This window comes from Arachis hypogaea, chromosome 9 (genome assembly GCF_003086295.3).
Source record: "Arachis hypogaea cultivar Tifrunner chromosome 9, arahy.Tifrunner.gnm2.J5K5, whole genome shotgun sequence".
Taxonomy (NCBI): domain Eukaryota; kingdom Viridiplantae; phylum Streptophyta; class Magnoliopsida; order Fabales; family Fabaceae; genus Arachis; species Arachis hypogaea.
In genome coordinates, this window is record NC_092044.1 from 108215169 (window position 1) to 108241592 (window position 26424).

Genomic DNA, 26424 nt, shown 5'->3' on the forward strand with positions numbered 1-26424 from the left:
TTCGAATTCCCCATTTCGAACAACCAGGCAGAATACGAAACCCTTATAGGGGGCTTAACCCTAGCAGTGGAACTCGGAGCAACAAGGCTGGAAATATGCAGCGATTCCCAGGTCGTCACTTCCCAGGTAAACGGGAGTTATCAAGCCAAATACTCGTTATTACAAAAGTACTTGGAAAAAGTCAAGAACTTAAGCCAAAAATTTGAGGAGGTCACGGTCCACCACGTGCCAAGAGAAAGGAACACACTGGCAGACCTCCTATCAAAATTGGCCAGCACTAAACCGGGAGAAGGTAACCGGTCTCTCATCCAAGGTATGACGAGGGAGCCGGCAGTCACCTTGCATTTGTCAAGGCTGGGCCCTTCATGGCTAGACCCCATCACCAGCTTCCTAGAAAATGGCAAACTCCCTGTCGATGAAAAGGATGCCGTGAAGCTGAGAAGGGAAGCAGCTAAATATGCAGTCATTCAAGGACAGCTATTCAAGAAAGGCTTCAACCAGCCCCTACTGAAGTGCTTACACCCCGACCAAACGGACTACGTCCTCAGGGAAGTCCATGAAGGCTGCTGCGGACACCACATAGGAGGCAAAGCCCTAGCAAGAAAATTAATTCGAGCCGGATACTACTGGCCGTCAATGATGGCAGACTCCAAGGAGTTTGTCAAAAAATGTCTCAAGTGTCAAGAGAACGCCAATTTCCATAGGGCGCCGGCCTCCGAGTTAAGCCTGTTAACGTCCTCCCGACCATTCTCGCAATGGGGAGTCGATCTCTTGGGGCCGTTCCCAGTCGGTCCCGGGCAAGTCAAGTACCTCATAGTCACCATTGACTACTACACCAAATGGATAGAGGCCGAGCCGCTGGCCAGCATATCCTCATCCAACTGCAGGAAATTCATGTGGAGGCAGGTGATAACGCGATTCGGGATTCCAGAAGTCGTCATCTCGGACAACGGCACACAGTTTACCGACAAGAAGTTCGCGGAATTTCTCACCGGCCTGGGCATAAGACAGAAGTTCTCCTCGGTAGAGCACCCGCAAACAAACGGACAAGTGGAGTCCGCGAACAAGATTATCCTGCTAGGGCTCAAGAAGCGATTGGATAATAAAAAGGGTGCTTGGGCCGATGAGCTAGCCTCGGTTCTCTGGTCTTACCGAACAACTGAACAGTCCTCCACCAAGGAAACTCCTTTCCGACTAACCTACGGATCAGACGCGGTAATACCCGTGGAAATTGGGGAACCGAGCCCCCGGCTACTTTTGAAAGGAGTGGAAGAAGCCGTGGAGAAGGACCTAATAGATGAAGCCAGAGAAATGGCCCATTTGACGGAGATAGCGCTAAAACAAAGAATGGCCCTACGCTACAACACCAAAATGCTCAAAAGGGAATTCGAGCCGAACGATCTCGTCCTAAGGCGTAATGACATCGGCCCACCGACCCCAGGAGCAGGCAAGCTGGCGGCAAATTGGGAAGGCCCCTATAGAATCAAAAAAGTGATGGGTAAAGGCGCTTTCAAGTTAGAAAGGCTCGATGGCAACGAAGTCCCAAGAACATGGAACGCGAACAACTTAAGAAGATTCTACTCCTAGCGCATGGGGCGATATGCCGACCAATCGAGCTAAGTAGTTAATTCGCGAATTTGTACTAGTTATGCCCTATAGGCCTTTTATGCGATTACCGAATAAGATATACTTGTGCAAATTCTCTCTTTTGTTTTGTTCACCTTTTCTGGACAACCCGCTCCACAAGCGAATTCATCACAACTCAACAACGACACGCGGCCCCGGGACTGATCACCCCGGGAGCCCATCAACTGCTGCAATAGCAAATGGATACATTAAAAAGCCACGACCCGTTAAAGTAAACGACAACTATAAACCAATAACGGTTAATAGAAACGATAACACAACCAGGCGAATAAGAAAGTATCAACTACGATAAAGCGGGCAAACGACCAAAAAAAGGTCAATTGTTCACAAAAGCCAAAACGAAATGGCTAAACCTAAAAGTTTTACAGAAAAAGAGGATTCATTTCTTAGGAACGTCAATAATTTTGCCGTCTTTGATCACCTTGAAGACGCCAATCGCCGACGTGTCGAAATCGGGGGCAACAATTTTGACCTGAGCTTTAAGGGTCTCCTCGGTTGCCAGGATCGCACCCTTCCCCTGCTTGATGACGTCCTTATACTTTGTTTTCAACGCTGCCAATTCAGCCTCCACAACTTGCTTCTCCTTCTCGATCTCGGCCAACCGTTTTTGTGCCGCGCCGACCTGACTCTCTAAAGCCATTTCGCGCTCGACAAGACGTGAAACCGTGGCGTCCGACTCTTCCAACTTCTTCTCGGCGGTAGTGGCCTTCTTCTCGGCAGTAGTAGCTTTCTTCTCGGCAGCGTCAAGTTTCCCATTTGATTGGGTCAGCTGTTCCCGGAGGGTCTCAACTTCGCTTTTAAGCTCATTATTAGCCTTCCCAGCTGATTCCAACCTCCTGCGAAGAGATTCCATCCCGGACAGTTCGAACTCGGCTTTTCGAGCTATCACTGCGCCGCGTAAGAGAGTACGGTACATCCACCTCGCCTGCCCGGCAAGGGATGATTCATGAAAATGCTCTTCAGTACCGGGAATCAGCTGAGAATCAATAAAGTTCCCGGCGTCAAAGTTCTTCTCCATTACAGTAAGGACCCCCTCAGGACTGCTGGACATCTTCCTCTTCCTCTTCAAGCTTGGAACCTCCTCCACCTCTTCATCGGCAGAAGGGTTGGACGTCGACCCCCCAGTACCGACCACTTCACGGATCGGAGAAGCGTGAACCACCCTGTCGCCGTGAACTAGGGCATCCTGATCCGAGGTACCGGTCTTCTCGGCCGTGGCCCCTTGCTCGGAATTGGCCTTGTCCTCCGGAGGAATAGCATATTTTTCCTTACCTCCCTCATCATCACTCGCGCAAAGGAAGGTTTGGAACAGGTTAGGGAGACCCGTTATCTCGGCAGACATCCCCACTGTAAAAAGAAAAAGAAGTCGGTTAGTGACAATGAGTTATTAAGGAAAGCAAGAAGCTGACACGAGACAAGCATAGGCTTCTCACAAATATAATTGTGACCGGCCTCCCGATCACCCATGAGGAGGTGAGGATTCACATGATTCCTCCCAAAGATTGCCATCAACACATCGGCAATCTTTCTATCTACCGCAGACATGCCCTTATAAGTTACTTTAACGAAGGCATTGGACCCTGCCCCGAAGCTCCAATAGGTCGGGATAAGGCGTGCCCCCTCCAACGACAACCAAAAGGGATGACGACCTTTGACAGGGCGGACCTTGAAATATTTATCCTTAAATCCGTGATAGGAGTCCTCAAACAAACCAAAAATCCTCCGACCTTGGGCAGACCGGAAGGACATGAACCCCTTCTTATGTTTCCCCTCCTTCGAAGGGTTTGTAAGATTGAAAAAGAAAATAAAGACATCTACAGACACCGGCAGCTCAAGGTATTCACAAATCATCTCGAAACAGCGAATTGAAGCCCAGCTGTTCGGATGCAACTGCGACGGCGCCACGGAAACCCGACCTAGAAGCGCCATCTGAAAGGCGGAAAATGGAATACGAACCCCGACTTGGGTAAACATGGATTTATAGAACCAAATCCAATCGGCAACTCGGGGATGGTTGAAATTAAGCTCATACAAGCGCTCATGAGGAGCCGGGACGAAGACGTCATAATTGGCTTCCTCATCGGTCCCTCCGCACAAGTACTCGGCTTGACGGAACTCGGTGAGCTCTTCCTTGCCCATTTGGTTAGGAGAGTCCTTTACGTCGGAAATGACCCAGGCGTAGGGATCATACGCCGCGGGAGAAGGGGAAGCCCGGGAGGTCGTGCGAGCCATACCTACATGGGGGGACCATCCAGTCAGTCTAAAAGGTCGGGTGCTCGGGGCGAATACAGATACTAACCCCACTACTCCCCAACTAAGACTAAACACAGTTAAAAACGTAAAAGCCCCAAACAAAGCCTATCATGGAATGGTACTCCTCCCCTAACACATCTAACCAACATCGAAAGGCCACATCACAACAAAATCAAGCAGGACAGCAAAAATGATAAACAAGGACAAACAACAAGCATGTAAGAACAAAGCAGAAAAGAGAAGGATCCAAGAACTACCTGAATTAGTTGAAAAAGATAAAAAGGATGAAGGGAGGATGCACGAGGGCACTGCAACAACACTTTGAAACTTTTTGAAGAAGGGAACAGAAAAATAGGAGAAACGAGAGTGTGCAGAAGTGTAAAAAATAAAGAAATGAAACCGACTGTTTAAAACTGCCTCCCAGAAAGCGCGAAAAAACCTGGGGGCAAAATAGTGTTTGCAAACAGGGTTTTTCCCCATTATGAGCATTCAATGCCCAGCGCGAAAAACGAGGCGACGGAACGGTTGTTTGGGCAACCAAGAGACGCGCGCATAGGGGGCACGTCCCCCTCACGAGCGGCCGACCTGACGAGGACAGACGAAACGTGAATTAACACGCCATTGATAGCTCCCACGACTACTACTGGCGCGTGGGGGCACTGTTACGGCCTAGCCCAGGCCATTTGCGGGTCAACCCGACCCAGAGATGACCCGACCCGAATGGTCGGGCACATACGGTTCACCGCGCGACTCGGACACGCGTCCCTGGCAGCTCTCCACTACAGCTGTGAGGAAGCTTCGAGGAAGGTGGGCCTGTCCTTGAAGGGCCCACCTCTGACACGGTATAAATGGGGAAGGACCTGCCCTTCCCCCAGGGTACGACACACTTTTCCACCTATCATATTCCTCACCTACACACTTGCTGACTAGAGCGTCGGAGTGTCTTTGCAGGTGGCACCCCCCCTTTTCTTTCCTTCCACAACGAGAGCTCGGCTACACGGCGAATCCGAACCCGGTGCGACCGCGATCGAGGCGTTCTCACCACCTCCAATAACCACCCGACCTGTCTGGAAACCGATTACCGAACAGCTAGCAATATCAGTTACATATATACAAATTACACTTGGCTATAATAAGGAAATTTATATGGATAAGAACAAACCTGAATTTTCTGACTTGCTTTCTTGTACACTTGAAATTGGATTCGGTCCCTCCATATAAAAAAAATTCAAATTAAAGTTAATTAATCTGCTATGCTATATGTCATTTGCCAAACATGTAATAACTAAGGCTATATATATTAGCTTCTTTCTTTTTTTTTCTATACAGATACAAGTAGAAGTGTAGAATCATATACTTTGTTCTCTTGTGACCTCTAATTAAAGAATCATATACTACTTTTGTGTTTCTCTTAAGGGTGGCAAAGCAGGCTGGCCCGTCCCGCCCCGTCCGCCCTGCCAAAACCTGCCAAAAATTCTGCCAAATTTATATGGGCTCAACTTGCTACCTCGCCCCGCTAAAGGGCGGACTGCCCAGGTTGGCGGGCCGACCCGCCTCTTTTTTAATCAATTTTTTTCTTTTTATGATAAAATTCAATTTAACGCACTAAGTACTAACAATTATTTTATTTTATAATAAAATTATTTCATCGAATTAGTTTTTTAATATATAGAGTAATATTCTAAATTAATTATTAATCCATAAAAAAATTATAATTAACCATAATAACTTTTTTTATTGAAATTAAAAATAATAAAAATAATATAACAAATAATAAGTCTCAAACATAAGTACATAATAATAACAACAAACATATAATCCACACATAAATTCTACTATAATTAAAATAAAACACAACATAATTCATAAATCAACAAGATACCCAAAAAAATCTTAAATCAACACACATAAATCAATTATCAATTTCTAAATCAACAAAATTTGAATCTGATCCAGAAGTTGAAACACCGCCTCGCCTAGCACCTTGAGGATTCACATCTTCACCTTCGCCTTCACCTACAATTAGAAGAATACCCGAATTTAGAACAAGATATAAATACTTAAATGTCATATAAATATTAAATTAGTAACTAACAATGTAATTACCATCAACAAAGCCTTTATTCCAATTGCGAGTACAAATCACAGCCTCAACATTTTCTGGCAACATTCGACTTCTATATTTGTTAATGACATGAGCTCCAATACTAAAGGCAGATTCCGATGCAACCGTAGTAATTGGAATACTCAATAAGTCACGTGCCATGATTGATAACTTCGGATAACGACTCTCATATAATTTCCACCATTCCAAAACATCTAAATTTTTAAAGCAATCCTTTGACAAAAGTGGCTCCTCCAAGTATGTATCAAGTGGATTCTTTCCACTAGAGACCTCAGCTTGATGGTTACGTTTCATCAATTTCTATCAAAATAAAAATAATCACATCTTGTTAGGATAGAATAATGACAATTAATAAGAGAATTTAAATATGTTAAACATTACTTACGCCAACAATCGCAAGTCGTTTCTTGCTTGCACTTTCAGGGGTATAGGCCATGGATGAAGATTGATTACTAGGTCCTTGTGCTTGAACAGTTGGAAGAGAATTCTTGTCATATTTTTCAAAAAAGCTTATATAATTTCTTTTTCACATGTTCCACCTTCCTTTTTGCAGTCTCAACATCAATCTCTTCATACATAAGCTCTAAAGTAGAAATCTTAAGTCTAGGATCAAGAATAGCACCAAATGCAAGAATGACACTATACTTTTCCCAATACTTCTTAAATTTGTTCATCATCTTTTCTCCCATGCTCCTTAGAAGCTCATCTTCACTTCTCAAACTTCCCATCAAAACACATTGAATATGATAGACTTGTAAAAAATACAAATTTAAAGTAGGATAAGATGTGCCAGAAATCAAATTAGTAGTTTCATAAAAGGAGTATAAAAATTCACATATCTTTTCAGCTCTCCCCCATTCATCAACCGAAGGACAATACTTATAAGCATGATCAGTTGCCTTCAAATACTCAAAGGCCTTCCGATACTTGATAGCACTTTCGAGCATAATGTACGTAGAATTCCATCGAGTAGTAACATCTAGATGCAACCCACTTGTAAAATTCAAACCCTGAATTGCTGAAACACATTCTTTAAACCTTATCATTCTACTCTCCGATCCCCTTACATATTTCACACTTTCCTTAATCTTATCCAATGCATCATGAGCAATTTTTAATCCATCTTGCACAATAAGATTTAAGATATGAGCAGAACAATGAATATGAAAGAACTCTCCATCACACAACAACCAATCATGCATATTTAATGTACTTTTTAAATGATCTTGGCATGTATCATTAGCAGATGCGTTATCTAGTGTAAGAGTCATAATCTTCTTTTCAATTCTCCATTCATTTAAAAGCTCAAAAATCATGTAAGACAATTCAAATCCCGTGTGAGGAGGAGGCATATGGCAAAAACTCAAAATTTTACTTTGCAATTTTCAATTCAAATCAACAAAGTGAGCAGTTAGGCATAAATAACCCTCTGTAGTGATGGATGTCCACAAATCAGAAGTCAAACAAACTCTATTAGGAATGGCTAATAAAGTACTTTTAAGCTTTTCTTTTTCCCTTAAGTAAATTTTCAGCACATCCTCCTTAAGAGTATTTTTAGTAATTAGGCCTAGAGTTGGACTGATGTATTTTACCCAATTCCTAAATTTCTTATTATCAACAATAGAAAAGGGAACATCACAATCAATCACAAAGGCAGCAAACATCTCACGCAATACATGATTATCTATCTTGAGATCCCCCAATTTATTTTTCATTTCTATCAAAGTTTGACCAATATCCTCGAAGTCTATTTTCACGCACCTGTCCAAATGACGCTTAAGTGTCGATGTCCCATATTGTTTACCACCAGCCTTAAACTTCTGTTTGCATCCATCACATTGAGCACGATCTATTCCATCATCACCAGGTCCAAGCTTTGCGAAATATCTCCACACATCAGATGTTGTTGCCTTCGTCTTTTTTCTTTTTAATATCTTCATTCGTTTCAGATCTTTCCATATTTTCAAGATTTTGTGTTGCATTTCCACCATCAACTTCCATAGAGATAGAATTATCTATTGTAGAATCAACAACTCAATCTAAATAATCTCAATACATAAAAATATTTAAATTAGTAAAAAATATTCAAATAATAATCAAACATAAATAGATAATCAATAAATAATTTAGTACTAACTAAATAATACCCAGTTGCAGAAACATAATCAAATCAGGCTGAAAAATAATATTCAAACATAATCAAACAATAATACCCAGTTGTAGAAAACTCAAATCACAATATTCAAACATAATCAAACAATAGTACCCAGTTGCAGAAAACTCAAATTAGGCTGAAAAACAATATTCAAACATAATCAAACAATAATACCCAGTTGCAGAAAACTTAAATCAGGCTAAACAAAAATTGACATGGAAAAAATAATAACAATAATAAGTAATAACAGTAACTGATCTTGAGAATGACGATGTGAGGAATCAGATAATCATTTTTGCTAAGATAATCAGATAATCGATTCGAAGAGCTCATTTTTGCTAAAATAATTATGAGAAAAACAAACAACAACATTACAGTAACTCAGTAAGTAAACATTATCATCAGATTTGTAAATCACTTACTAATAGTAATGGCAGAGCCGTCGAGCAAGAAGAGGAGGAAAGAGGAGCGATTCCAGGAGTCCGCCAGTCACAGAATCGCCGAGCAGAGGCGCCGACGAGACTGAGCTGCCGACGACGACAGGAGGAGAGAGAGGAAGGCGAAAGGCAGAGGCGCCAGTGAGGAGCGACCGAGCGAGTGAGGAGGGAGCCAAGCTGCTGAAGCTCAGGGAGTGGATCAGCGAACGCCGAAAGGGATGAAGGTCAAAGGTCTGGCCATCTGGGGTGTGGGTGTGGCTGAGCTGAGTGACCGGCGTTAGGGATTGGGAGGCACCGAGGCAGTAGCAGCGTCCCAGCGTGTCTGCGGTGTGAATGTGTGATGTGTGTGTTGAGATTGGAGTAACCCTAAATTTTCAATTTATACCCCCCATGTAAATTTACTGAATTACCCCTTTAAAAAAAGGATGCCAGCCCGCCGGGCCAGCCCGCCCTTCCCCGCCTTGGCCCGCAGTTTTGGCGGTGCGGTTTTGGCGGGTTTTAAAAATTTGGCGGGTTCAAAATCTGGTCCCGACCTGCCTTTTTTGGCGGTTTTGGCAGTTCGATCCGGAGGGTTCGATCCGTTTTGCCACCCCTAGTTTCTTTCTCTTTTTCTCAATGATATTCTTTTGATTTTTTTGAACTTTATATTTTTCTTATCTACCAGGCCTCCTCCAACAGTGTACATGACAAATCTCCTTGTCCTATTTTTCAAAGCATCTCTCTTCTTATTTACCATTTCAATCATCACTTGAGTGAGGTGAGAAAGAATTATCTAATCATTCTAGTTTTTACATAGTAAAAAAAGAACTATTCAACGCTTTTTTCTATACAGAAGCAACCTTGATTTATAGAATTACTTGTGACGAAAGTATATTAAAGAATCTCGATCTTTTTGTCTTACCGGAGGCAATTAAGGAAGCAATAAAAAATCATAACCTTCTATTTTCTTCAGTTTGTTAGTTATATCTCCCTTCTGCTTTCTTTTCTATTCATATTTATTAAATTAATAACTAAATAATGATGTCTTTCAAATTCTATTTAGGAATTAGGGATTTATTTAACTACAATAATTGTTTGAATAGAATAATTAGAATCAATCCAAACGAAAGAGGATAGCAAAAATGTAATCGCGAATTTATATTTCATAATATTATGTCATAAATTCAATTAAAAAATATTTAGCAATATTATCTGGAGAACAGATAATATGATTGCATTGCAGACAAATGACTAAGTTCAATATATATAGGTAATGCCTAATTCGGTCCCTGAAATTTTCAACTCGTTTTAGATTAGTCCTCCACTTTTTAAAATGACCAAATAAGTCCTCCACTCTTAGAATCGTGAATCCCCGTTGGTCCAAAAATTAAGAGACGTTTTAACGGCGCTGAGGTGTACAGTTAAGTGCCAAGTTGGCACTTAATTGTATGCTGATGTGGACATACGATGAGTTCAACCCAAATTGGTGTCTCAAATTTGATTAAAACACCCAAATTGATCCATTCACACTTATAAAATCCTAACCTCCCAAATGTTCATTTTTGTTTTTCGTCTCTACTCCTCTCCTCCTCGCTGTTGTTCATCTTTGTTCTTCGTCTCCACTCTTTTCTTCCTTGTTGTTGTTCATCTTGTGAAACTCTGAAAAATCTGCTATTTTGGGTGAGGCATGATGGGCGGTGGTGATAGAAGTCAAAGAAGTTCAAGTAAGAACAATTCCAGTGGGAGAAACTACAGTAACCGAAAAATTCAAACCAGGGGTAAGAACGGTGTATTCTGCAATTGTGGGTTGCGTACGGTGATTAAGTACTCAGTGATGCCAGAAAATTCAGGAAGACTTTTTCATGGGTGTCCCAACTATGAGGTAAAATTCTCTATTTAATAGAATTGTTAAGTTGATACGAGTTTAAAGAGATGATTTGGTGATTGTTAGTTTACTGTTTCTTTTTGCATTATTGTAGTTTGGAGTTCACTATAATTTCTTTCGTTGGGCTGATGGATATGAAGATTGAAGAACAAGGTGTGGTTCCGGTTGCACAAAAAATTTTTAATGAACTCAATTGGAGAATGGAATCTTTAAAGAGTAGTATTAGCACATTAAAAATGCTGATGTTGCTGCTGTTGTGTATTGTAATAACTATTGGGATTGGTTTTGGTATTTGGTTATTTTGATTTTTAATTAAAAAATAGTATAGTGTGAGTGTGTTCATGATCAATTTGTAATGATTTATGATTATAAATGAATGAAGTTAAGTTTCTCTCAACTTTGTATCTCATTAACCTGAATATTAACCTGAATGAAGGATAATATAATGACAAAATAAAGCTAATAAATACACATCTTTAACTAAATTAACTTGTAGTATATCATTATAATTATAATAACCATGACAATGGTGTTGTCTTAACAAAAGTACATAATAGTGTCAATTATGCAACAGCATAGTGCAAAATACAAAATATAAACTAGGCCAAAAGTTTATAGTTAGGGCCATACCACCATGAACAAACACTAACAAAATACAAGTTCATACTTAATCCATCACAACGCAAATTAAAAGCAACAACACCAAATTATTCTGACTATCATAAAGTAACAACTAAAGTCTTCATGACATCATCAAGCTTTCTTTTAGTGCCTTAAATCCAGGTGTTGGAACAAACTTCAACAAAGTTTCTATCTTTTTAGATGTTCCTGCACTTGCTCTTTCCATTGTCTCCCTTGAAACCACATCAGTAACACCAACATTTGATTTTGAAAAACTGGCTGCATCAACAGATGGCCTGACAATTGGAAGTTTGTTTCGCCTAGTTATCTTCCGATTGGACAACTGTCGATCATAACAAGAGGAATCAACCACAATGCTAATATTTACAATATTAATAGTAATAATTGATCATAATACTCAATAAAATTGTTCAAATTATGGCTTGTAAATAATTTTAGTAACATAAATTACCTTAGCAGCATCTTGAGCAACAACACCTTGAACAACAATACCTTGAGCAGCAGCAACATCTTCTACAACAGTACCTTATTGGGCACTAGCTTCATCACCAACTTGATTATCAACTTGAGCATTTTGTGGAGTTTCTTCACCAGCTTCATCATCAGCTTATTCTGCAGCTGTTGCTGCCTCATCTGCCTTTAGCTTTTTTGCAACTTCGCACCTCCTTGTAGTGTGACCAACATCGCCATAAGTTCCACAAGTGAACTTGCCATATTGCCTCTTTAATTTTTTGGACTTTCTCTCTTGACTGCCTCCAACAGGGGCCTCATGTGCATCCTTCTTTCTTGCATAGAGTTTTGGTCTCCCATGTGATTTTGGTCTTGCCGGGGGTAAGCAGTGAGAGTACTCAGACTTGTCCCACATCTCTTCTTCTCTTACTGGATTGATATGAAACTCATATGTCTTATTGTAAGATCCCATTGTCAACCATGCATGAACATAGTTCTCAGGCCGACCATTCATACATGCAATAGCTGCGATGATATGATGACAAGGTAATCCTAAAAGGAAGATAATTAAGTGAATATGTTGCAGTATTTAGAAAAATAAATCCAAAAAATCTACATGTCTATTACCTGATAGCTGCTATGACCTGCAACTGCATGTGTGATTTTTCAAATCAACTACCACGTTGTGAGGCTCACCATGAACTTCAAACATGACTTCCACAGCATCACCAGACTACATAGGTGTTTAGTATCTACTGAAATATCTCTCCTTTGCAAGCCTACTTTGTTGTATAGGAGGTAAATGTCCAATATGACTGGCTAGCTTGAGTTTATTTCTGGTCATGCTTGTCATGGCAATCCTCTTAACTTCCTCCAGTAGTATAAGTATTGGCTTTGATATATATGGCTTGGTGGCTGAGTTGAAAATTTCACACATGTTGTTGCATACATTGTCATTTTTTGGGGTATCTTTATAGTGTGCTCTGGTCCAGGATTGTCTAGGAATCTTGTCCAGATACTCCCATGCCTTCACATTAATAGTCTTGAGGGTTTGCATATTTTTATTAAACTCTGAAACTGTCTGTGCTCTAACACATGCCCACAATAATGATTTCAGGTGCTTGTCCTTCCATCGCTTTTGAAAGTTATGCCACAAGTGCCATGCACAAAATCTATGATGCACATTGGGCATAACCTCTTGCAGTGTCGGTATGAGTCCCTGCAATTTATAAGTGGCAATAGTAACAGTTCAGAATGATCATGAGAATGGTATCAGTTCAGAATTCACAAGTGTCTAGTGCTCAAAATATATCCTGACTATACATTCATTAAATCCAAATAGTCCCTAACAGAACCATCATTAAATCTAAACAGTCCAATATATCATATATCGTGCATCTATATAGTACATTATACGTACCTTTTGCATGTCACTCATGAAACACCATTTATGCTCCTGATAGGAACCAATGTCTTCATGCAAAAGTTTCAAAAATCACTTCCAAGTTGTTGTGTTCTCAACAGGAACAATAGCCCATGCTATGGGGTAAATGTGATTGTTTGCATCTTGTCCTCCCACGATACACATCAGCCATCCTCCATAGAAAGTCTTTAAAAACGCTGCATCCAAACCAATCAAGGGTCTACATCCATGCACAAACCCTTGCTTGCAACCCTGAAAATACACATAGAAATTCTGAAAGATAGGGTCTCCCTCAGCTTGTGCATTTACACTTAGTTTCACAGTAGATCCTGGATTTGACCTCAATAACTCCTCTGCATAATTCCTAAGCTTGGCATACTGGGCTGCTTCATCACTTCTCACAATCTTCCTAGCATCTCCTAAAGATCTTGTAATGTTCGTTCTAGACAATTGAACTCCAGTTTTTCTCTTGAAATAGTCAAATACCTCACAATGCCTAAAAGTAGGTTGCTTCATTACCTTTTTTATTAGGATTTCAGTAACCCACTTCCTAGTTACACACCTATTTTTTGTTTTTCTTTCATAAGTATGGTCATCATTAAATGTCTTAATCTGTCAGCATGCATGCCTTTTGTTATAAGAACAATAGACTAACCAAGGACACTCTTCATTTTTACAAACAATTCTAGCTCTAGTAGTGTCATCTTTGAATATCTTACTCCTCTTCCCTCTTGTAAAGTATAGTTTGTAACAGCCTTCTTAAAAGCTTCCCTAGTTGTAAATTCCATCCCTAATTCTAATCTGACATGGCCAAATTTGGCAGCATCATTGAAAATTAGATTCACAACCGGGTCTGTCTCGTCATCAGAATTTGATGGAGTCCTCAACTCATCTGACTTCCAAGAGTCACCCGAAAATGAACCTACTTATCAAATTACACTAAACTAGATAAATAACGCTAAACAAATAGGCTTTAACAAACCATAGATTACATTAAACTAAACTGCATAAATACAATAAATAAGTCCAAACAAATATGATTTAGCAAAAAAAACATAGAATACACTACACTAAAAAAATAAAATGACTCCAAACAAATATATTTGAGCAAATCAAAGATTACATTAAATTAAACTACATAAATACAATAAATAAATCTAAACTAGCAAAAGAACATGGAGTACACTAAACTAAAAAAATAAAATAACTCTAAAAAAATATGCTTTAAACAACCAAAGATTACATTAAACTAAACAAAATAAATACAATAAATAAGTCCAAAAAATATGATTTAACAAAAGAACATAGAGTACACTAAACTAAATAAATAAAATGACTCCAAACAAAAATATGCTTTAAACACATAAAGATTACACTAAACTAAACTAAATAATTACAATAAATAAGTCCAAAAAATATGATTTAACAAAAAAATATAGAGTACAATAAACTAAATAAATAAAATGACTCCAAACAAATATGCTTTAACAAACCATAGATTATATTAAACTAAACTAAATAAAATACAATATTATTTACTATATTAACTAAAGTCTAATTATAACTTTCTAAATGAGTCTTTATAAATTTCCTAATATATACTTATATGGACTAAATTAAGAAAAAATTTAAGTGATAAAGACTGAATCACAAATTAAATTATACATCAATGTTTTATACTTTTTTAATTAGCTAGGTGAATTCTATTTGTCCTTTATTATTATGATAAAAATATAATAGAAGATAATTATGTTTTTTAGACAAAAAAATTAGGAAATAAATATTTTATAACTATATAATATGAATTTAATTATAGAGTAATAATTAAGACTTTAGACTAATGCATAATATTTTGTGTTATTTGTATGTGATTTAAATATTTAGTGTTATTAGTATTAATTCGTGGTTATATTTTAATTTTAGAATTTGATTAGTATGTATTATATTTTTTTAAATGAATTTCATCGTATGAAATAATTGTTGGAGATTCTTCTATATTAACATTCAAGAAGGTAATATGTTTTGTCTTGAACTTGTGTTTCCTAATTAATATGGTATAATATTAAGTATAAATTAATTCATTTATTTTTAATAAAAATTGTGAAATTAGACAAAAGATAGAAAGATGCATAAAATTATGATTCATGAAGAAATTTAAGTTTAATATTGACTACCAATTTTTGGTAGCACCTATCAAGTAAAATTTTATCTCTTTCTATAAATTATTATTAAAAGTTTGGTATTTATCTGATTTTTATCCGATATCATTGTAATTCAAATGTATATAAATTTCATTAGATCTAAGGTTAGACCAGCATATATTTAGAACCATCTTGACCCCTACAATTTTATATATATATATATATATATATAACTTGGAGAAAAAGTATCCACGATGTAAGAGCCTAAGAAAAAACCAACCAATTACGGCGATTCATAACCACACATGCAACAAATTAGAGCAAGTGAAATGGTTACCTTTTATTTTTGTCCCATAATGCTTGTAAAGAATATGGTCCATTACATTACAATGTAAGGAAGAAGCGAAAACTATAAACCAAATGATAATTACATTGAAATACTCAAACAAAATAAGAATTCATCAAAGTTCAACAGTACACTATAGCTACTTAACTAGCTCTAGCTTTTATTCTCAAAGCCAAGGCTTAATATTTCTATCAAATATGCTTGGTGCATAAGTTGACTTAAAGATCAGCACAAGCAATGGAAACTGCAACCAAATGTATAAAGTGACCGGAATGAAAGCAAGCAAGGTTATGGGAATAACAATTCATGATCGGTGTTGGAGCATAAGGAAAAGAGTGGTACAAAAGACTGCCATCATAGTTGCAAGAGAGATGAACATAGCGGAAAGGCCTACGATGAGCTTTGTGGGTAGTGACTTGAGAAAATCATCTTCTGCATAGCGAGAAGTGAGGAGACCCAGAAACATAAGCAATGAAGTTGTGAAAGAGAAGAGTGACACTGCATCTGATATTATAAACAGCATAAATAGATTTTTATACAAGAAAATTGGATATCCCTTCCTTTGGTCATTGCCACCTGGAATAGTGAAAGCAGCAGCAAAAGTGATGGTAGCTACAAGGGCTGCTACAACACCACAAGAACCTGCCGTTCCTTTGGTCCATTTCTCACCTTCTTTCACTAACTCTTTATGTTCCTTTGTGAACAATTCTCTAGGTGTCAAATTGTCCTTGTTTAATTGTTGCTTTATGTTAGGTGGCGTGATGCTCTCCACTTCCTACACATACACGACTCCATGAAATTAAGATACTAAAACGGCAATGCTAAAAAAAATAGTTAAAATTTATTTTATTTAATATTTATTAATTGTTGTTTGTATTAATAAATATAAAATAAAATAAATTTTAACTAATTTTTTTGTTATTAAATATTTTCGATACCAAAAAGTAAGAACTTGTATGGCGATTTTAATTAATCTAAAAAGTAAAATAAAAAAGACACTTAGTATGAATTGAAATGGAAGGACTGTTAACTACTCAATAAAATCTATTGGGTTTTATTATTGGAATAATTTGGTACACTTACTTACATAAATCAAATTGATTTTATTCTAACTAATATTAATTAGCTATATTGGAAGCTACTCAATTATTGGTAAATTTATTATAAGAGCAGGCTATCAAAAACCTGTTGTCAAAAAATTTAGGTATTGATAAAATTATTATTCCTAAACAAATTAAAAGAACAAAAATTTCTTCAAAAACTGTAAAAATATGAAAAAAAATCGTAAAAAATATTTTTTTATAAGTCTCAAATAATATTTGTATTTGACAAAAAATTTATATATTTGTTTGTTATTTTTGTAAAATGATTTCGATAACTATTTACAAGACTTATGTAAAAAATTTGAATAAAATTCAATCACAGGACTTTTTGTTCATTTTTTGAAAGGAGATTACTCGGATAAAGATGCCTAAAACATTTTTTTTAAAGATGTTTTCATGTTGTGTTTTAATTGGTTTTTGTATAATTTATTCGGTGTTCCTCATAACATATTATTAAATTCGTCAAAAGATTTTCTTTCCAAAAATAATAAAAAATATTTAATTTGGACTAAAACAAAAAAGGTAATAGATTAACTATTAAATTTTTTTTAAAAGATTATATACATAAAAAATATATCACATTCATTAATAATTATATATATATATATATATATATATAACAAACTCTTAAAATTTTTATAAATAAAAAAATAATTAATTTTTATTCGTATAATATATAAAACAATTACTATATTATTATTATATTATAGCTAGATTAAAATTTACTAATTTAAATTTTGTTTTTATTTTTAATATAAGCATTAGAAATAAATAAATTTTTTATAACAAGATGTAATGTAACAAAATATATATAATATTAATTAGTTTTTAAAAAATTCTGAAAAAATGGTTTTTTCTAATAAAGTGTTATTAAAAAATTAACGCTATAAAAACTAATTTCAACCAATATGATATAATAGGTTATTAAATATATTTAATACAAAACACATTGAAAATAAATTTTTATTGAGTTTAAATTTTAAATAATTTTTAATTGAATTTCGAATATTTTTAACATCATTTTTTTCGTATCTTTTTAATTGAGTCTTTGATTTTTTAAATTACAAATCTTATTTATAATTAAGAGTAATGTTTTAACACCACTAATTAGTTACACATATAAAAATACAAGAACAATTCTATTGTCATAATTATAATCTAACTTTATAAGTAATACAATACAATGAAACTATATATAAGTAATATAACTAAATTTTATCTACATCTATAGTCACATTTCATAAATAATATAATTAAATTATATTTATGTTTATAATTAAAATATGAATAAAAATACAAAAAATTATCAGATGGTTAATTTTTTCGTTCATAATTTTTTTATTATTTTTGTTGTGAAAAGTTTAATTATTTTAATAATTAATTATTTTTTAAAAAAGATAATTGAATAACACAAAAAAGTCTTATTAAGAGTAATTTATTTATATATGATTAAAAAATAATTGAATAATTATATACGATAAAAAATTAATATTATTAAAAAATAAAATTAAAAATCATGGTTTTTTTCTTTTTTCCAAAATTTATTTACTAGTAATTCTATAAATATTTTATGATGAATAAAAATATTAAACTCGTAATAAATTTATTCTAATAAAATTTATTTTTATTCTACTAAATATTAAATAAACTATTAAAAAGAATTTTGTTTCCTCCATTAGAGAAGAATGATAAACTTCCATACTTCTATTATGTTATGGAAATAATTTGGCCTGTTATTTTTTGATAATAATAATAATAATAATAATAATAATAATAATAATAATAATAATAATAATAATAATAATAATAATAATAATAATAATAAGAATAATAAAAAAAAACAAGTATATCACGGTAAAAAAGGAAGCACGTCACCAAATAATTTATCATCCGAATTATATATGAATCAAATTGATAATATGAGGGCTAACACTACAAAAATCGATAACAAGGTTAGGGACTTACAAAACCTTTCTTATTATTTTTAAAAAAGATAATTGAATAACACAAAAAAGTCTTATTAAGAGTAATTTATTTATATATGATTAAAAAATAATTGAATAATTATATACGGTAAAAAAATTAATATTATTAAAAAATAAAATTAAAAATCATGGTTTTTTTTCTTTTTTCCAAAATTTATTTACTAGTAATTCTATAAATATTTTATGATGAATAAAAATATTAAACTTGTAATAAATTTATTCTAATAAAATTTATTTTTATTCTACTAAATATTAAATAAACTATTAAAAAGAATTTTGTTTCCTCCATTAGAGAAGAATGATAAACTTCCATACTTCTATTATGTTATGGAAATAATTTGGCCTGTTATTTTTTGATAATAATAATAATAATAATAATAATAATAATAATAATAATAATAATAATAATAAACAAGTATATCACGGTAAAAAAGGAAGCACGTCACCAAATAATTTATCATCCGAATTATATATGAATCAAATTGATAATATGAGGGCTAACACTACAAAAATCGATAACAAGGTTAGGGACTTACAAAACCTTTCTTATTATTTTTAAAAAAGATAATTGAATAACACAAAAAAGTCTTATTAAGAGTAATTTATTTATATATGATTAAAAAATAATTGAATAATTATATACGGTAAAAAATTAATATTATTAAAAAATAAAATTAAAAATCATGGTTTTTTTTCTTTTTTCCAAAATTTATTTACTAGTAATTCTATAAATATTTTATGATGAATAAAAATATTAAACTTGTAATAAATTTATTCTAATAAAATTTATTTTTATTCTACTAAATATTAAATAAACTATTAAAAAGAATTTTGTTTCCTCCATTAGAGAAGAATGATAAACTTCCATACTTCTATTATGTTATGGAAATAATTTGGCCTGTTATTTTTTGATAATAATAATAATAATAATAATAATAATAATAATAATAATAAACAAGTATATCACGGTAAAAAAGGAAGCACGTCACCAAATAATTTATCATCCGAATTATATATGAATCAAATTGATAATATGAGGGCTAACACTACAAAAATCGATAACAAGGTTAGGGACTTACAAAACCTTTCTTAAAATCATAAAAAAAATGTTTATATTTGTGAGATATATAAAACAATTATCATATTATTATTATTATTATTATTATTATTATTATTATTATTATTATTATTATTATTATTATTATTATTATTATTATTATTATTATTACATTATATATATATGAGCAAAAAAGTCCAACTGTTTTAAAGTAAATTTTTTTTTAATATTTGATTAAATATTCTTGTATTTAGTACTTTTTTTTACACTTCCTCTTAGTTAAAAATATAATCATTATAATTTTTAGTTATTATTGCTAGGGGTGTTTACAGATGGGATATGGCTGAACTTTCGATCCAATCCGCACTAAACTCATTAGATCAAATTTAATATTCGCACTTTTTATGTTTGGATCAGATATCAAATATATCCATAAAATAAAAAATATTAAAAAATTTTATTTTATAAAAAAAAGTCAATAATTTTTTGTTTACTTTTTTAAACATATTTACTTCTATCTGATCATCTTACAAATTAGATCATATCCTCAAATTATAGATCAATAGGAACCGGTGCAAACTGGTCTAACTGAACTAGTCTGCTTGAAAATTTTTTTAAAATGTCTCCACAAGGTCTCAAACCAAGAACCTTGGAGGAAAAGCAACTTCTGCTTGCCACTTAGCCATTGCACTTCTAAGTATTATATTTGACAAATACTAATTATATAGTATACATAAATATCTAATTTAATTTAATTTTTGTTTTTTCTATTTTTAAAATTAATTATATTTTAATTATATACCATTATTAATATAAATATAAATTTCACTAAAAATTTATTAATTTACTTGATCTATTTTATTGCTAGTATTGTGATTAAGGTTATTTGTTTTGATGTTAGTGTTAAAATCTACTGATATTATAGTTAGATGATAGGCTTTGTGAATTAATTATTTTTTATTGTGTCAAAATAAGATACTATTGTAGTATTAAAATTTTATGGTTTTTTTATATTAGTTATTTTTAGAAGTTGAGACTTGATTCTTCATAAAATGTTAGTGAAGATATCTATTTCAAATTTTAATTTTAAGTTTTTAACTATTTTATATTTTATATTTACGTGAGACCAGTTTTATCGGTTCAATCAGGAATTTATCGATCGAACTAAAAAACCAGTGAACCAGTAGTTTGACCGGTTCGATCACTGGTTCGGTTCTAACAACTATGTTTCAATCTAATTTCAAAAATTTCGATTTACTCAATTTAGTCTCCTAACTTAATAGTTATGACTCACATTGGTTCCTAATCTTATTTTTGTCACTATCTCACAAAATCGTTAACGACATGCTGAGATGGACTAACGACTGCTACATTATACATTCTAGCGACTATTTGATGTGACAATTGAAATTTTTTTACCTTATTTTTTTTCAACTAAACACTTAAAACCCTAATATGAGTCACGGATACCTAAGTTAAAAAATCAAACTAAGTAAATTGAAACTTTAAAAATCGTATTAAAGTTCGAACATAACTTCAAAACAGAACTTTAACTTATGTAGTGATTAATTTAAATGAGAATCAAATAAATCAAAATTCAACATAATTTTTATCAATGTTTTCAAATTCGAAATTTCTATACCAAAATTAACTAGGATTTTTCTTTAAATTAAAAATTTAATGAAATAGTGACTTTAATTATCTTAACCAATGTCCTAATTAATTACGTTTATGTCTTAAAAAATTGTATATGAGAAGAAAATAATTAATTTGTCTACTTTAATAAATAGTTATTTTACTAAAATGAAAGAAACTATTTTTTTAGAATTTTAAGAACTAATTAATATTATATATATTTTATTACACTACATTTAGTTATAAAAATTTTATTTATTTCTAATGTTTATATTAAAAATAAAAAAAATTTAAATTAGTGAATCTTAATCTATAATATAATAATAATATAGTAATTATTTTATATATTGTATGAATATAAATTAATTTTTTTTTATTTATAAAAATTTTAAGAGGCTTGAGCTTGTTTTATATATATATATAATCTTTTAAAAAAATCTAATACTATTACTTTTTTGTTTTAGTCCAAATTAAATGTTTTTCTTATTATTTTTGGAAAGAAAATCTTTTTGAGGAATTTAATAATATATGATGAGAAATACCGAATAAATTATACAGAAATCAATTAAAACACATAATGAAAATATCTTTAAAAAAAGACATTTTAGGCATCTTTATTTGAGTAGCCTCTTTTTTGAAAAAATTTCAGTCATTAATAAAAGATCACAAAACGCCACATCAAAATATGATTTTAAATTTTTAACTTTTTGAGGATGTTTCATCATTTTGATTTTTTTTTAAATATTTGTCAAACATTTGAAAATTTCAAAAACATTTTTTATGGTTTAGAGTTATTATAATGTTTTGTATATATGTTTTATAAAGGGTAACTTAGCTAAGATACTTTTGTTGTTTTTCACGGTATTCCCCAATTCGGTAGGTCAAGGACTAATTTGCCACAGTACTGATTTTCATTTAAAGGTTTGTCGCTGGCCAATGGGTTGCTGCATGCACAAGGCGGAATTCGAACCCCTGACATTTGTTTAAACGGACTAATGAGCTAACTACTAGACCAACCCAATTTGGTTAGCTAAGACACTTTTATTGACTCGGAATAACCCGTTCTCCTATCTCTCACCAATTGCAGGATATAGTGAGCATAAAAAAAAAATGCAAATAACACAAAGGATCATATAAGACCTCTCTCTTGGGAATATATTAATAAGACATAATATGAATTATATTTGCATAAGATCTTGCCTAAATTAAATACGGATTTATATTCTCTTTAAAACTTCTATCAAACACTAGGGATATCCTACCACCGGTTTATTAAATTGTGGCCAATTAGCTTTCTTCCTCGAGCTAATCCAACTACCTTGTTAATAATTACCATGATAATCCCTTGTTTGTAGATATTTGCTATATATTAAGTATTTGATAAATTCTTTTACGTAAATAAAAAAAATAACGTGGAGAATTGAAATAATTTTATTTCACTTATTTGAAATAATATATGATTATAGTATGTATACCTTGAACCATTGAAGTTCTCGTTGCATTTGTAAAAGTGCCCCGGGAATAGGATTAAGCTGTTCTGGTGGAGCTAGCATTCCTGCCATATGAAGCATATAATTGCCATAGGCGTCATAGGAGCTTGGAAATGAAGGCTTGAGAGTAAGACCATGAAGTAGATTGTAAACACTTGCTTGGCGATACTGAACAGCAACAGAAAATATGCGCCTTTCATCTTTGTTCCAGGTCCACAAAAGGCTAAATTGCGCCTTTAATGCTTCAACAATAAATGTGGCATTCCCTCGTTGTGCTGCCATAAGTATTGCCTCCGACATTCTACTTTTTGAGATTTCTTCTTCATTTTCCAGAGAAATTGCATTGCACGCAGCACGTAGCAACACACGAGCTTGTTCATCACTTAATTTTGCTTCATGTATTTCCTTCATTATTCCTATGGTTTACAAACAAACAAACTATCCATTCATCATAGTAGAATAGAGCATCTATGAGTAAAAATAAATAAATAAATAAAGAAACACTTTAATAAAATTAACACATTTATCGAAAAGAAAATAAAAGAATGCAACATCACCAATAAAATTATAATATAAATAATAGTTACTTGAATTGTACTGTATTATATTTAAAGTTAATTATTCTATTAGTTTTTATAATCTTGTTAAATTCTTAATTAGATTTTTATAATTTAAAAATTTATAATTAAATTTTTATATTAAATAAAAATTTTTAATTAAGTTCTTTATAACTTTTTTTATTAAAAAATATTTTTTTTGGAATAAGTATTTTTGTGTTTATAATAGAGGATGAATTGTGAAGTACTCTTAAAAAGGCAAATATTTTAAGTTGATTGTTCTTTTAAAAATATTATATACACACTAAAAAATCATTACATATATATATTATTTAATTTATCATTTTCAATAAGTAGTATATTGATATAGAAATTTAATTACATACTTTTAAATTAAAAGAATTTAAGTAAAAATTTAATGAAATATTTAAAACTAACAAACAATTAAACCTTATTATTATTTATAACTAATCTTTAACCCATCAAAAGATGAATTTTAACTAAACTAAGATTTAGTTTGGTAAAATTTTATATAGAAGTGTTTATACTTTTCAAAAATACAAAACTCTTCATTTTACATTTTATAAAAAATAATATTGTACCATAAAATTTTTGGATTTGTTTAATTTTACCAAATATAACTAGAGCAGATTTTGAAAAGTTTGGCAATAGCACAAGAAACTCACTCACCTGGTGGACATGCAAGGCTGCCTTTATTATGATGTTGTCTTGTTTGATTAGTTTCTGAAACGGGAATGACAACTTGATTGAGGGAAGATGGAGGTTCTAGGTGCACTTGGATACCTATAATGAATTTATTATATATAGTTCAGTTGATGAGCATGAAGTATGAAGTATGAAGAGAAGAAAGAAAGTTAATTGCTTACGTGAATACAACCATCGTTTCCAGAATGGTAGTTGGGGATATGAGAAAGGTGTTTTTGCTAATATCACCAAAAAATTATTCCCAAATGTCCCGCTCCTCGTTACTAATCTTGGGCAACGCCTCACTAAGTCCAGAGCTAAATCTATTCGTGAAAAAATGAAAAAAGATTGAATTCTAGAATTTTTTATTCATAAGTTTTTATAAAGTATTTATCTAAAAAGTTTAATCTGTTATAAAGAGATACATATCTAACACTTACCAAACATCTTGGAGTAGTAGCACAACGCCAGAAGATTAGCACCCTGATTCCCGTTTTCAGGCAGCAATGCTTCAAAGGGTGTGACTGAGTAAAGGTACCGACACGTTTGAATTTGGCCCAATTTAAGAGCCCATGTCACCGGAAGCCAATAATTACTGGTAGCAGCGATAGCAGGCAGCCGCTGGTTCTTGTCAACCAAGTATTTTGCAATCTTAATGTTGATACTTTCATCCCAACTGAAAGTAGCGTATAGCAATACTGAATGACCAAAATTATTTAGCAATTCATCAAGATCTTTTTCTGAAATCAGTTCCATTAAATACTTCACAATGTGCAGATGCCCAAACATAGCTGCAACATGAAGTGCTCTCTCGCCATAGAGCGTGATCTTTGCATTCAATGCTTCCGGATCATCTTTTAGAAATTTTCGAGTACTATGTATGTCTCCATTGCGCACTGCCCTCAATAGTGCTTCATATTGCCCAATAGAACTGCTTGCATTGTCTGTTGACATCATCATATTTAAGGTCATTAAATTTAATTTTTTAATAAAAGTATTCTTTTTAAAAAAATATATTTAAATAAATTTAAAATTAAATAATAATACTTTATTTAAAAATACTTTTTAAATAAAAAAACCAACTCAAACCAACCTTAATAAATCAATTCAAAATTACTAATAATCAATACTAAATAGTTATTCTGTCTCTCGTCAAGTTAAGCTAATTCTTACAATTTATTTTCATTTGCTAGCAAAATCAGTTACATATATACAAATCAAACTCGGCTATAATAAGAAAATTTATACGGATAGGAACAAACCTGAATTTCGTGACGTGCTTCCTTGCGCACTTGAAATTGGATTTGGTTCCTCCATATATAAAAATCCAAATTAAAGTTAATTAATTTGCTATGGTATGTCATTCGCCAAACATGTAATAATTAAGGTTATATACTATATATATTGTTAGCTTCATTCTTTTTTTTCTATGCAGATACAAGTAGAAGTGTAGAACCATATACTTTGCTCTCTTGTGACCTCTAATTAAAGAATCATATATTACTTTTGTGTTTTTCTTCTCAATGATATTCTTTTGATATTTTTTTTTAAACTTTATATGTTTCTTATCTACCAGGCCTCCTCCAATAGTGTACATGACAAATCTCCTCGTCCTATTTTTCAGAGCGTTTCTCACTCTCTCTTCTTATTTACCATTTCCATCATCACTTGAGTGAGGTGACAAAGAATCATCTAATCATTCTAGTTTCTATATAGTAAGAGAAGAACTATTCAATGCTTTTTTCTATACAGAAGCAATCTTGATTCATAGAATTATTCGTAAAAAATATATTATAGAATCTCGATCTTCTTGTCTTACCGGAGACAATTAAGAAAGCAATAAAGAATCATAACCTTCTCTTTTCTTCAGTTTGTTAGTTATATCTCCCTTCTGCTTTCTTTTCTATTCATATTTATTAAATTAATAACTTAATAATGATCTCTTCCAAATTCTATTAGGAATTAGGAATTTATTTAACTACAACAATTGTTTGAATAGAATAGTTAGAATCAATCCAAATGAAAGAGGATAGCAAAAGCGTCATTGCTAATTTATATTTCATAATATTATGTCATAAATCCAATTAAAACATGTTTAGCAATATTATCTGGAGAACAGATAATATGATTGCATTGCAGACAAGTGACTAATTAAGTTCAATATACATATTATTTCTAATATTTGAATAAAAATTCTCATCATTGAAGTGTAAAGTATTTACTATATTAACTAAAGTCCAATTATAAATTTCTAATTCAGTCTTTATAAATTTCCTAATATATACTTATATGGACTAAATTAAGAAAAAATTTAAGTGATACAGACTGAATCACAACTTAAATTATACATCAATGTTTCATAGATTTTTTAAATTAGCTGGGTGAACTCTATTTATCCTTTATTATGAT

The 26424-nt window shown here is 32.6% G+C and overlaps 2 protein-coding genes across 2 annotated transcripts; both read right to left on the minus strand.

The window, feature by feature from the left end:
• Positions 1 to 11730: 11730 nt before the first annotated feature.
• LOC140175201 (uncharacterized) lies at positions 11731 to 13512 on the minus strand. The gene is made up of 4 exons (XM_072202145.1): positions 13073 to 13512; positions 12897 to 12939; positions 12357 to 12792; positions 11731 to 12125 (listed from the first exon to the last, which is right to left on the minus strand). The coding sequence occupies exons 1-4, from the start codon at positions 13510 to 13512 to the stop codon at positions 11731 to 11733; spliced, it is 1314 nt and encodes a 437-aa protein (XP_072058246.1).
• Positions 13513 to 15452: 1940 nt separating this feature from the next.
• LOC112711573 (uncharacterized) lies at positions 15453 to 25430 on the minus strand. Its single transcript, XM_029289053.2, has 6 exons — positions 25278 to 25430; positions 24456 to 24959; positions 24198 to 24338; positions 24001 to 24114; positions 22739 to 23169; positions 15453 to 16258 (listed from the first exon to the last, which is right to left on the minus strand). The coding sequence occupies exons 1-6, from the start codon at positions 25330 to 25332 to the stop codon at positions 15788 to 15790; spliced, it is 1716 nt and encodes a 571-aa protein (XP_029144886.2). The 5' UTR covers positions 25333 to 25430; the 3' UTR covers positions 15453 to 15787.
• Between the last annotated feature and the right edge of the window lie 994 nt (positions 25431 to 26424).